Source organism: Bactrocera dorsalis, chromosome 1 (genome assembly GCF_023373825.1).
Source record: "Bactrocera dorsalis isolate Fly_Bdor chromosome 1, ASM2337382v1, whole genome shotgun sequence".
In the NCBI taxonomy this organism is placed as follows: domain Eukaryota; kingdom Metazoa; phylum Arthropoda; class Insecta; order Diptera; family Tephritidae; genus Bactrocera; species Bactrocera dorsalis.
The window spans coordinates 113,791,680-113,804,486 of record NC_064303.1 but is presented as its reverse complement, the minus strand read 5'-3'; the positions used below and the strand labels follow the sequence as shown (position 1 = coordinate 113,804,486).

Genomic DNA, 12,807 nt, shown 5'->3' with positions numbered 1-12,807 from the left:
ATTACAGAGAGCTACAAATGACCATAAAATGCAGTCGGTAAAGCAGTTGAACTTGAATTTAATAAAATATTCTAAAAATGGTAGATTTTCATTTTGCTCACTTATTTTGTTATCGTTTCTAATTTACAATATATGTGGTCGTTGCGTCATTTATTTTCAAACCCATTTATTTTATTTTAAACTATTTCAATTATCCTTACTTCACTGTTTCCAAAATGTAAACATAGTATAAATGTACGTATAGTTAGTATGCATACATATATAAATGTTATTGTGAACAGCTGTATAAACAAAAGACCCAAGTAAAAATGGAATTCCGAAATAATGATCCTGGAGCTGTACAATATGGAAACTTTATAAACTACTATAATTTCAACAACGCGGGACAACGATTAAAATTACTACCACGCGATGTGTGGATTGGGACTGAGAATCCCCAAACTGGCGAACCCTACTTGGTCCTGGATATTGGTTGCAATGCTGGAAACCTGACTCAGCTGTTGTATACATTTTTAAATGAATGCGTTGGTACAACACATGATCGCAATATACAAATACTAGGTGTTGACATCGATTCAGATTTAGTGAAACGAGCTAAAACTGGAAATGAGTTTCCGTCAAATGTGAGTTATGAACATTTGGATATTATGGATTCAAATGAGTCTCGTAAAATTGCCGAATATTTGCACAAATGGAATCGTAAAACCTTTGACGTGGTTTGTACTTTTTCTGTAACTATGTGGATCCATTTGAACCATGGCGATGACGGTTTAAAACTATTTCTAGAAAGACTTTGTGACCTGGCTAAATTACTTGTTGTTGAACCACAACCATGGAAATGTTATCAAACTGCGTTACGACGAATGAAAAAAGCTGGCGATGAATTTCCGCTTTATAAAGCTCTGCAGTGGCGTACAAATGTAGAAGAATGCATACAAGTTTTCTTAGAAAGTAGTTTGGGAAGAAAAAAAGTGTTTGAATGTTTACCCACTCGATGGCAGAGGCGTATTTGCTTTTATCGGTGACTCGGTTGTTCCAAAATGATTTCCAAGCATCTTTGAAATGTATAATTTATATAGATTTACTTTTTTATAAAAATAAATAAGAATTACATTGACATTCATAAGGGTAAAAATATACTCTTCACAGATTTTGTATGATTATATCTAACATATGTATGTATGTACTTAGTGAAAAATGTTTTGTTATGAGATTGGAATAGAAAGTTAATTTGAACGATCCCATCGCCAAATGGTGCCATCATCACAAACACATATCAAAATGGCTCCATCTTTGGAGAACGACGTCTGCCTAATTGCATTCGTACACTTAGGATGTACCAATGTGCTACATTTAGTTAAATTTGGGTCTGAATTATCTAACTCCCAAACATAAGTTTTGCCCTGCTGGTTACCCAGAGCCAAAACCTTCTGCCAAAAATTGAAAGCAAAACGAACAAACCATATTTCACATTCCTTATAGTCAAAATGATGTAAAATTGTTGTTGTAGAATCCTGAGCTTTAACATCAGCATGTTCGAGTTTGCCAGGCTTCCAACATACAATTGAATTCTCGCATGACTTGGAAAGAACAAAGTCTCCAAACCATTGCACACAGTCTACATAATTACGATGAATATCTCGTGTAGAGAAATCAGGGAAATGCTCTTTAATTGTTGGAAACGGTGATGCGTTTTTACTAATATTAAATGTGCAACTATTTTCAATAGCATCCCTAATCGAAGGCTTATCAAGGCGCCATAATTTCAATGAGTGATCCATCCCACTAGACATAATCCGATCGCCGCGTAAATCAAAATCAACGGAAAGCACTTCATCGCGATGCCCTTCAACACCTCCAAATATAGCCACACATACATCTGTTTGAATGTTCCATAACCGAAGCGAGTGATCCTTACTGCCCGATAATAGAAACTGAGGCAGTTTGGGATGAAATTTTAACTCATTTATCGCATGCCCATGACCAATATAGTGCTTAGTGCAAATATGTTTCGATGGATTGAAAATGCGTATAACTCCTCGATATCCAGCGGCTGCAAGTATTGGATCGTCGTTCTCAGGATCGTACGACCAGGCGCATGTATAAAAATTCTCGTCGGGCTGCAGAAACATAAATGGTTTAATAAGCTTTCTTAATAATAAATATATTAATCTACATCAGGATCCGCATAGCACTGGAGCAACTTTATTCCAGTTACATTGTTGTCACCTTGCTCGTTTTCTCGTGGGCACTCATAAATTGATATACGATCCTTTCCCACTGATGCGAAAATTGCCTGCTCCTTGATAAGATGCTGATTGAACTGTGCACCGAATAAGGGTTGTCCGTGATCCTCGCGCAGATGACAACTTTAACAAAAACAAGAGTTAGCATCTTTAAACTAGGTAATAGTTTTTCTATACATACGTACATATATTTGTAAAGTGGTTTTACTGTTTTTTTCGACTTTTTTCGTGGTTTTGAATTCTTCCTGTTATTGGGCGATTTACTACGCGATGTAGTAGTCGTCGCCGTGCTTATTACACTTCCTGTTTCATCTTTATCTTCATCAGATTCTTCGCTTTCTCCTAAAGAATTTGCGGTAATATTTGAAGGGAGTTCCAAATCGATTATAGGAGGCGACTCCGTGGCCTGTGGCGGAAGTGGTTCTACACTATTAGTATTACTAGATTCTTTAACTTCAGAATTCTCCTTTATGTCATCAGAGGCCATTTTGAAATGCAGATATTATTTCAGCTTTAGAGCATTAATTATTTACGTGAGAACAAAATTGGCGTCGAAAAATACAAACAAAAAAGACACACTTCGTGGTACAATGACAGCTGAAAGCCGGTTTTACGGGTAAGAGGCGTACGGTGATGTGGGTGGGATAAAGTGTTGCCACTCAAGGATGTTAAATACATCTAGAAATATACATTATTTATTTTTAATTTGTTACATATTTTTCACTTATTATATGGTTAAAAAGAGGTTGAAGGTGCACTAATTTGATTCCGCTCCCACAATTTTTTCTGTCTCCATATCTATGTAATTTTCAACTTCTTTGAGTGCTTTGGCGCAATGCTCTGTTCGTGCTAGCAATTCATTAGTAAAGTAGTTTCTTAGAATATTGGATTTCTCTTGCGTTAGTCTTCCTTGGGCATGTAAGAGCTCTAATTCATGTGCCAAGTATGGACCCATTTTTAACTCTGCAGCAGCTTTAAGATAAGCACATTTGCGATTACGAACTTCTGAAAGTTTTTGCAAGTTAGAACGATGTTGGGACTCCAAGGAAATTATTTGATTAAATCCAGAGAGCTTTTTGGAGGCACATTTTCCGATTGGCGGTGGCGTACCAAGTTCGACAAATACATCCGGCACTTCTGCCTTCAACTTTTTACCAAAATCAATGATTGGTTGTAAATTTAGACGTAACAAGGATACAATTTCTTCGCGTATAGCTTTCCGCTCAGTATATGTCAAATTTATGGACTCTCGAAGAGCTTTCAAGCCTATTTAGGAATAATATTAATTAGAAAAAATTACGCTATTTTTTAAATTGTTTTACCTAGAAGAAAGTCGTCTCCTCCGCCAACATTCATATGCAAGTAGTCGTTGACGTCAAGTACTTTTAAAGTATAATCGACTTGTTCACCACTATCGGGTAAATCCAATTTATTTATTCTTGTTTTTTGTAAATTATCCAGTATCAAACGTAATTTCCTGATCTTGCACAATTCATTATCTCGTTTAGTTTCCATCTGCCTACGTGCCTCAGCATTGAGGATGCTTAATGTTTCATTTGCATCTGCCATAATCACTGAAATATATCATTTAAATTATTTAATTATGAAATTAGTAAGAAATAACACTGACGTGAATAAATTTCTATATGATCGTATCTGACTTGTTTGAATTCCCCGTTGTTACCGCTCTGTAGGTAAAGCAGTTTTTTATTCAGCTTTTGACAGTTCATGAATGTTGACGGCACATTGTTTATTGTGAATCCTGAAAATGGGCAAATCAAAGGTAAGCAGAATGATTCTTCTTAAGTTGAAATAAAAATAATAAAATATCCAAATGTATTTTTACAGAAACAAGAAGAAACTCACAAATCGCATAAGAAATCTAAAAAGCATTCAAAGTCATCACAAGATTCGGCCAAGGAATCGGAAGATGTGTCCAAAAAAGTGAGCACTTTAAAACGTAAACAAACCGAAGTAGCACGTGTGCTACAACTTAAATGCGCTATGCTGCTTCAAGGAACTTTATCATATTTGGAATACACAGAATTACGGGAAGAGTTAGTTCGTCTAAATGCACTAAAGGTAGCATTTGCGCAACAAGCCGCTGGCTTAGAAAAACACTAAATTAACATTTAATGTGATTCTTAAACTAAAACCTATTTTTGTTGTAAGTCTTATGTTGACGTTATCAGAATTTTATAAAGTGATTATTTTAAATTAGTTCTATTCCATAATGTATAGATTAAATAAAACCATACAAAACATAAAAAATAAAAATCAGGTGTTCAATTTTTTATATTCACAATAATATTATCGGCGAATACACTTCTTTGACATTTTGTTGTTACTCTTAAACGTCAAACTAATGTTCATAAACGTTTACTGATTTGTGGAAAATATTTTTGGGTGTCTTCCGTGAATAAATTGTAAATTTTGTGCATTTTTGGCAAATTAATAAAAAATGGGTTCTTCTTCAAGTGGAAAAAAACATAAAAAAGACAAAAAATACAAACATCGTAGCGTTGAAGGAATTGATGAAGGTGAAAGTTCATCTTCGCATCGTCACCACAAGCACAAACGCCATAAGGAACACAAGGATCGGCATCGCCATAAAAAACATCGTGATCGTGACCATGATCGTGAAAAGGAACGTCGCCATCATACAGAAGTTATTGCCTTAGAAGAGTCGGATTCAGATGACAGTAAGTGCACTGTAGTGCGCTGATATATTGTACACAGTATTTTAGTGTGTAACTCAGTGTAAGCGGCGTCAATTTGGAACTGGCCGCTTTTATTGGAATAGCATAAAAACATTAATTCAAAGAGCGATTTAATTCAAGTTGTAAAGAAATGTAAATCATATTTTTATACTATTCCAAGAGTTACACAATCATTTACGTGTTTATGATAAATCATCGCGTTTTTCTCTTCTTTTTACTATTTTTCAGATTTGCGGCAGATATTGAAAATGTATGAAAATTTTCGCCACTATATGAAAGCGTTTTTGAAATTGACATCATCGTACAAAGCGACTATCAAAATTAAATTTTTTATGATTTAATAGCGTGTTTTTTCATTTTTAGGTTCTGATTGCGTTGAGGTACCTCTTGATGATAACCCATTAAGAACTTATGGACAAGATAGTGATGTTGAATGTGAAGCACCACCGCCGCCACAGTTGTCAAAGCATGTTGTGGAACGTGAAAAAGATCATGAACGCCAAAAGGATAGGGAAAAGGATAAAGATTGGATTCGTGAACGTGAGCGAGAAAAGGAAAGAGACCGCTATGAAAGGGAACGGGAATTGGAGCGCCGTAAAGAAAAAGATATGGAACGAGATCGAATTGAAAGAGAACGAGATCGAGACCGAGAAAGGGATCGTGCTCGAGATAGAGACCGGGAACTACGAGAAAAAGAGCGTGACAGGATAGAACGAGATCGTGAGCGAGTTCGAGAACGGGAACAGCGTTTTGAACTTGACAGAAGTAACCGAGATCGCGAACGGGATCGAGAACGTGAGAAAATAATTGATAAATCAAAAGATCGACAGGTTCGAGAAACCAGATCTCCTTCACCTATTCCTGAAAATGGCGCAGGAGATTGTCTTTCCATTGAAGAAACAAATAAACTACGTGCTAAGTTAGGGCTGAAACCTCTCGAAGTAGATAGTGGACCTTCAAAGCCAGCTACTTCAACCGCAGCTGCTGTGGAAGCCAAAAAGGTGCAGCCAGGCGAAAAAGAACTGTCCTCTTATAAAGACGAATGGGGGGAATTTTTGCATAAACCTGCGTCGAATTTAAAAGAAAAGGCCGAAGCAGAAAAAATGAGAGAGAAACTGAAGCAACGAAAGGAGAAAAGGTTTTTGGAGGAACAATTAGCACGCATACGTACATTAGGTGAATCTGACGAAGAAACGGATGATGTCTCTAAATGGGTGTCTCGAAACCGCCGGGTTATCGATGAAAAAAGAGAAGCTGAAAAGAGGGTTTGTATTGATATGAAAAGTAACTATTTCAGTATTTTTAAAATATGATTTCATTGTTAGGCGAGAATGATTGAAGAAATGGATGCTGAATTTGGCGTAAACGATTTAGTAGAAAAAGAAAAAGAGGCAGCACGCCGAAAGGCTTACAATGATAAGCATCTCAAAGGTTTACGAGTAGAACACGATATGGACGAGTTCACTGAAGGCAAATCAGTCATACTGACTCTGAAAGATAAAGACGTTTTGGACGAAGAAGAAGATGCTCTGATAAACGTGAATTTGATTGACGAAGAACGGTATCGTAAAAATGTTGAAAATAAGAAACAAAATCATCTAAGCTACGGATACAACGTATACGAAGAACAGTATGATGAGCTGGGTAATCCAATAGAACGTGGAATATTGGAGAAATACGATGAGGATATTGACGGAAATAAGAAAAAGAAAGAATTTGTCATTGGCGATAACGTAGAGGAACAACGCGAGCATCGTAGAAAATTACTAGAGGTAATCCCATGAATTAATCATGCTCAAATTCTTATGTATAATTTTCTTTCCAGATAAAAACAAAACTCGCAGGAAAGCGTTTGGAAACCTTGGAGGATGCCAGAATCGAACTTGCTTCTGATACATATTCCGAAGCTGAATTGACGAAGTAAAAACAAACAAATTTATTTTAACTTGCGCCCAGTTAATGTAATTTTTCTCGTTACAGATTCAAGAAACCGAAGAAAAAAGTAAAGAAACTAAGGAAAAAGTTGAAGGTCGAAGATCTGCTTCCATTAACTGATGAGCCATTGGAGCAGCATTTAGGGAGCCGACGAGATCGGAATCGGGAAGCGGAAAGTATGGATATAGATGACACAAAAGACGTGGTTTCACAAGTAAAGGTAGAAGAAGCTGACGATGACCTTGAACGCATACTTTCCAAAGCCCGAAAGTTAAAACAAAAGGAGAATATAATTAAGAAATCACTTCCCATCGATATAAATAGCATCAAGGATGAGATCAAAACAGAACCCGTTGATGGTGCAGACGGCGAGGGCGGCATCCGTGGTGCAGACGGCAACATAGTACTCAACGCTACTGCTGAGTTCTGTCGTACCCTTGGTGATATACCCACCTATGGCATGGCTGGCAATCGAGACGAAGATTCCAATGATATGATGGACTTCGAAACGAATGACGGCAACGAAGATCGATATAACGATCGGCACAATGAACCGGAACTTAATCATGGAACGTGGAATTCAGTTAATCCAGATGAAGTCATACAGCCAGCCGAATTTGAAGATATGGGCGATAATTTGGAGGAGGTTGCCATTTTGGATGAGGAGCCAGACGTCAGCGCTGGTGTGGCGAACGCATTACGTTTAGCCCTATCGAAGGGCTATTTAGAGAAAGAGGAGCACAATAGACCAAGCAACTCAAAGATGGCACATCTGCAAGCAAAGAATTATTCTATTGAAGACAAATCAGCAGTGTAAGTAAACCAAACTTCGTACGATTTAATTTACTTCAATAAATGTAAATACCTTGTGTAAATTTCAGGGAAGATGATAAGTTTGGACGACGTGATCGTTTCCACGCCGGTCCTATTATGGAATTCAAAGACAAAGACACTTTCAAACCAAATGTGAAGTTGGAATACATTGATGACAATGGCCGCATTCTCAACTCGAAGGAAGCTTTCCGATATTTGTCCCATAAATTCCATGGAAAGGGACCGGGAAAGAACAAAATCGAGAAACGTTTGAAGAAAATGGAGCAAGAAGGCGTAAGTAACACTCACAAATCCGCCAAAGTGAATATTGTATATTTTATTACAAACCTTTTTTTATATTTAAAGTTGATGAAGACGATGAGCTCCACAGACACTCCTTTGGGCACACTCACTATGTTGCAGCAGAAGCAAAAGGAAACGAAGACACCGTTCGTGGTACTTAGCGGCGGCAAGCAGACCGCTGCTGTTACCGGCGCCACAATATCCAAATATAAATAGGAGATTTTCTATGTAAAATTCTTTATTTAAGAAATTTGCGGTTGCACTCTTCGTATCGTTAAGTATTGTAGCCCTATGATAACCTAAACTTTCACCATATAATTACCCAGTCGTAACCAGTCTGCATTCCCATACAATACCAAAACGAAAATTGCAATAGCCCAAACGGACAATTATGAAGTGGTCATTAAGCGTTGAGGACCCACAGCTCACAACATTTATTAAATAGTCCTTCAAGATAAACTAGTATTGTAGAATAACTTATTTTTTCTAAATGTCTACAATAAATCTGAGATGCATGAAACCAGACACAATACGGAAAAACATTTGCTGTTTAAATCGTGCGGAGGGAAGCTGTACTTCCTGTAAGGTCGACTGAAATGAAAAAAAAAATATTTTTTGTTTTGTTCTGGAAATAAAGTCTATCACTTACTTGAAAAATGCTCTTGCACTGCATACTTTTGGGTGTCGACCAATAGCTCTATATTCAAGTCACCTTTTTCCACACAGCTTAATGTTGTTGTTCCATTTGCACGAATTTTCAACGAAAATCTTGACTGCGCGAACTTAATGCCTAAATAAAAGGAATTAATGTCCACAAACTGCGGATTGCCGTTCATAAATTCCAAGTTTACCATTGATCGTGAAGCCTTTGCTCGTGGGCAGACAGTAAGTTTTTTGAATTACCATTACCGACTGATTTCCATCCAACTGCACACGTACACTACCGTAGCCATTGACAATTGTTTGCAGAAAACCACCAATGCCCGTAAGAAAGTTTGCTGAACCCTGAAAGCCAATCTTGTTCTCGCTCCAGACCTACAAACACAAAGTCATAACTTCAAATGAGAGTGCCCCCGTGGACGACCATACCTTAAACTCCGGCCGTATATAATCCTTGTAGCCCCTTTGGAAATATAAGTTAGCTTTCTCTATGTCTTTGACATCCAAAAAATTAATGGCAAACATCGACCATGACATGGCCGGTCCAGACTCACGGATCACCGCCTCATAGTTGAGCAGGTCGTTGCGTCGTGTAACGCTAGATACGGTAACATATTAATTTCTTCACTCTTTATAGTCTATAATTTAAAATGGTGCGTGATGCTTACTTGGACATGGCAAACTGTATGGGATAGCCCAGTAGAACGACATCTGCCTGCTTCACAATCTCACCGCGCTTGTAGCCCAAGTGCTGCGGGTGGTAATCCAGTTTCTCGTCGTACAAGATTTGCATGCGCCGTGCGATGTCTAACCAAACATCGGGCCGACCGTCGGTTAAAACACACATGGAACGCGCAAAGCTGTTCAAAACGCAACATTAAAGTTCATTCATAGTCTGACGTGCAACTCGAAACTGTACCTTGCGAACTCTAGCGACTGCTTAACAACCACATTCGTGTAGACATTATCGGTGACATTCGAATGGTCTTCATCTGGACCCATGACACCTACAGACCATAATATATGCAACTTGCGTGTATTAGCGTATCAGCTCTACCGTTATTTGAAAGTGTTACCTTCTAAATGAAACTTTCGGCCGTCATCTCTCACACGACTAACCAGGAACTCGGCCACTTCCTTCGCAATTGGCCAGGCAACGCGACATAACCACTCCTTGGAATGTGTTACTGCATAGTGGTGCTGTAGTGCCAAGACGATATCGGGTGAGATGTGGATTTCCTCGGCGGCAATCTCGAGACAACAAGGGTTTATCACTTCTGTACCAGTGTAGGCACTCTCCCAGGGATACCTTCGCATTAATGCATTAGAATTAGATAATATTGTCCACAATATTTAATTTACCGTGCCCCTTGGTAGCCCGTTTGCTTCGCGTTATATCGTGCGCCGCGCAGATGCTCAAATCGGTACTGCAGCAGCTGCTCTGCCCAGCGCGTACTGAACTGTGTGATGGCTGGAAGCATCCAGATTTCTGTATCCCAAAAATTGTGTCCTTCATAGTCGGCGTCGAGCTGACCCCGCCCTAAGCCGGTTGGGCTGAGTCCAAAGTAGGCGCCATTCAAGTGGCTTGTGTTTAAGGATGGCAGTGAATTGGCCAAATAGAATATGCCAGCGTTAACTATATGCGACTGAAAAATGTATATATGTAAGCTTCAATGATTTAACAATTATTTCTCATATCTCACCAATTCCAAATTGCCGTCAATCTGTATATTAAAATCACTCCAAAATGCTCTCCACTCTAAAGCATGCCTTTGAAAAAGTATCTCCGGAGTAAGTTTTATTACTGTAAATGGTTGCCGTTACTTTTTATTATGATGATAGACTTATGTATATACCTTCAGCCATTTCCTGTCGTGCAATCTCCTCTCTTTCGTCTGCCGTAATCACATAGCGGTAATAAAGCTCTTCTTGGCCAGCGCTTAGTTCGATGGTATGCTCATTCTTCCAATCATCGCTGAATGCTACGAAAATCTTACGTGGTTCGGTTTGAAAATTTCGGTGTTCTAATCGGCGGGTTACACCTTGCAGCATCTTAAAGCTCACTGTACCGTTGGCGCTGTCTAATGGTGAGAAGTCAAAAGCTTCGCTTTTACCACCAGGTTTGCGGTTCAACTTGATTAGCAGTGGATCTAAATGAAGAGCATGCATTAAAGCAAAATTTGTGTCAGAAGCGGAAGTGCATTGCATGTCAGGTGATTAGTAGACGTCATCGCTTTTTACCTATAGCGCCGGTGCACTGCACGAAAAGTTCATAGATCAATGCACGATTGTAGTAGCGGTGCGGGTATGTGCGTTGTTCTAATTTCACCTGCAAGCCATTCGCCTCATAGGCAAATAGCCAGCGGAAGTAACCATCTTGCAATTGCAGTTCAAACATGTCCGGTATGATGGCGAGCTCCCATTCTTCGTATTGTATCTTGGCCACGCTTAAGTTAAGCCAATTGGGGATACGCGCACGGCGACTATTACCGCCCTCGCCGTTGTAGACACCGTTCATGAAGATGGCATCACCAAACACGGTATAGCCCATGTGTCCATTGCCCAGCGTGGGCATAAAGTTGAGGTCAGGCGGTAGTCTGGCGATATTTGCAACGAGAATCTCATGGAAAATTTACTTTTTCGAGTAATTAAATAAATTCAAGTACTTACCGCTCTGATTTTATTACATATTCGCTGATTTCTGCCGAGGACAACAGACAAAAGCTTGTAAATATCGCCAAAATGATTTCAGCGTGCATGGCTGGCATCTCAGTCATTTCACTTTCGTTGTTTGTTCTTATTTCGTTGAACTGCACTGATAGACTGAGTGTTTTTCGCGCATCAATCATCGACTACTTAATCAATAAATACTCACTGATTTGCTTTTGTAACATTGTATTATTCATACTTGTACATTATTTGCATATTTCAATACGTACGGACTTGTATGATTAGTGGAACTGATAAAGCTTGCCTCTTTCTGTCAGGAGAGTGTAAATAAAGAAGATAAGGAAAAGTTCAGTTCGGACAGGGCCGAACTGCTACTTACTATTTGAATTCGCCCTAATGTAAAGAGAATTGTGTATTAATTATTAATTAATATCTTTTTAAGGCTTGAGTTACACATTGGAAATGATAATCTGTGCTGAGGCTAGCATGCGTATGTACCACTGTTGCTCTGTCCACGTGTCCAACTGTTGCTTTAGAGGTGATTCTACCGTTGTGGAGATGACAACGAAAAGGTCTATCTGTCCCCAAGCCATGGTAAGAATAGGGTAATAAACGCTCAAAAGCAGAGCGCATTTGCAAAAAGTCTACAATTGCCACTCCTTCCAAGAGATGACGTTACCAATATAAATACTTTCAAAAGAGATTCAAGGTCTCGTAAATGGGATGGCTCCATCCTTGAGGTGTTCTTTCGTAGAAGCAGAGAGAATTGGGTCTGGTATAGTGGGACGACATACCAAACTGTCAGTGCCCATGGCTAGGTTTTCAAGAGGCCCTTCAGGCAATCTCATGCATTGAATTCAAATCAACATGGATACTGGAGTGTATAAAAGACAACAATATTCTACTGCGGAGGATTCCTGGGTATAGAGTAATCAGTGAAAATGAGTTAGACGATCTCCCGACGAAAGAAGCTGCGGTAACCAGTCCAATAGAACCAGAACCGTTCTTCGCTGTGGGCCCCACAGTTTACGAGAGGAGTTTCGGAGAAAGGAAAGGGCCCACAGAAGTCGACACTGGAAACAGGTGCCTGAGCTTCTGGATATGTCAGAGTCGATTCTAGGTAAGAGATAGGTAGGAGTATCCAGAACGAAGCTGCGCAAGGATCTGTCTCGTTCCTCGCGGCAACTCAAGCTCTTCGTTTGCAATGGATGGTGGTTTGACTCCGAACATGCCGTTCACTGAAAGGAAGTCGGTGATGATGTTGATGGCTCCACTGTGAATGGCGGTCAGTGCTTGCCTGAAGAGAGGTGCGACCGAAATCTGGTCGGCGTAGTTTAGGAATGACCTCTTAAAATTCCAAAGAGCCGGTTCCGCTCTAAGCAGGTGACTGCAAGGATGATTTCAGCGAAAGCACCCAAGTAGGGACTGCTTGGAGAAAAGTTCATTATACTCCATGACTG

At 39.2% G+C, this 12,807-nt stretch overlaps 6 protein-coding genes across 6 annotated transcripts; 3 read left to right on the top strand and 3 right to left on the bottom strand.

Annotated features, from left to right (window-relative positions):
* The first annotated feature begins 64 nt into the window (after positions 1-64).
* Positions 65-926, top strand: LOC105229212 (probable RNA methyltransferase CG11342). Its single transcript, XM_011209332.4, has 2 exons — positions 65-716; positions 787-926. Exons 1-2 carry the CDS (start codon positions 309-311, stop codon positions 865-867), a joined length of 489 nt encoding a protein of 162 aa, XP_011207634.2. The 5' UTR covers positions 65-308; the 3' UTR covers positions 868-926.
* A 139-nt stretch (positions 927-1,065) lies between these two features.
* Positions 1,066-2,780, bottom strand: LOC105229211 (polycomb protein esc). Its single transcript, XM_011209331.4, has 3 exons — positions 2,432-2,780; positions 2,177-2,369; positions 1,066-2,120 (listed from the first exon to the last, which is right to left on the bottom strand). The coding sequence occupies exons 1-3, from the start codon at positions 2,731-2,733 to the stop codon at positions 1,227-1,229; spliced, it is 1,389 nt and encodes a 462-aa protein (XP_011207633.2). The 5' UTR covers positions 2,734-2,780; the 3' UTR covers positions 1,066-1,226.
* Positions 2,781-2,923: 143 nt separating this feature from the next.
* Positions 2,924-4,011, bottom strand: LOC105229209 (augmin complex subunit dgt2). Its single transcript, XM_011209329.4, has 3 exons — positions 3,877-4,011; positions 3,569-3,820; positions 2,924-3,512 (listed from the first exon to the last, which is right to left on the bottom strand). The coding sequence occupies exons 1-3, from the start codon at positions 3,974-3,976 to the stop codon at positions 3,004-3,006; spliced, it is 861 nt and encodes a 286-aa protein (XP_011207631.2). The 5' UTR covers positions 3,977-4,011; the 3' UTR covers positions 2,924-3,003.
* LOC105229210 (uncharacterized) lies at positions 3,898-4,523 on the top strand. The gene is made up of 2 exons (XM_011209330.4): positions 3,898-4,029; positions 4,095-4,523. Exons 1-2 carry the CDS (start codon positions 4,015-4,017, stop codon positions 4,368-4,370), a joined length of 291 nt encoding a protein of 96 aa, XP_011207632.1. The 5' UTR covers positions 3,898-4,014; the 3' UTR covers positions 4,371-4,523.
* A 146-nt stretch (positions 4,524-4,669) lies between these two features.
* Positions 4,670-8,557, top strand: LOC105229208 (U4/U6.U5 tri-snRNP-associated protein 1). The gene is made up of 7 exons (XM_011209327.4): positions 4,670-4,948; positions 5,330-6,231; positions 6,292-6,738; positions 6,792-6,886; positions 6,947-7,714; positions 7,783-8,008; positions 8,081-8,557. Exons 1-7 carry the CDS (start codon positions 4,708-4,710, stop codon positions 8,231-8,233), a joined length of 2,832 nt encoding a protein of 943 aa, XP_011207629.2. The 5' UTR covers positions 4,670-4,707; the 3' UTR covers positions 8,234-8,557.
* On the bottom strand, positions 8,407-11,539 carry LOC105229207 (protein-glucosylgalactosylhydroxylysine glucosidase). The gene is made up of 12 exons (XM_011209326.3): positions 11,348-11,539; positions 10,919-11,274; positions 10,534-10,827; positions 10,381-10,481; positions 10,040-10,323; positions 9,754-9,986; positions 9,597-9,684; positions 9,346-9,537; positions 9,107-9,275; positions 8,869-9,052; positions 8,667-8,807; positions 8,407-8,608 (listed from the first exon to the last, which is right to left on the bottom strand). Exons 1-12 carry the CDS (start codon positions 11,524-11,526, stop codon positions 8,568-8,570), a joined length of 2,262 nt encoding a protein of 753 aa, XP_011207628.2. The 5' UTR covers positions 11,527-11,539; the 3' UTR covers positions 8,407-8,567.
* Between the last annotated feature and the right edge of the window lie 1,268 nt (positions 11,540-12,807).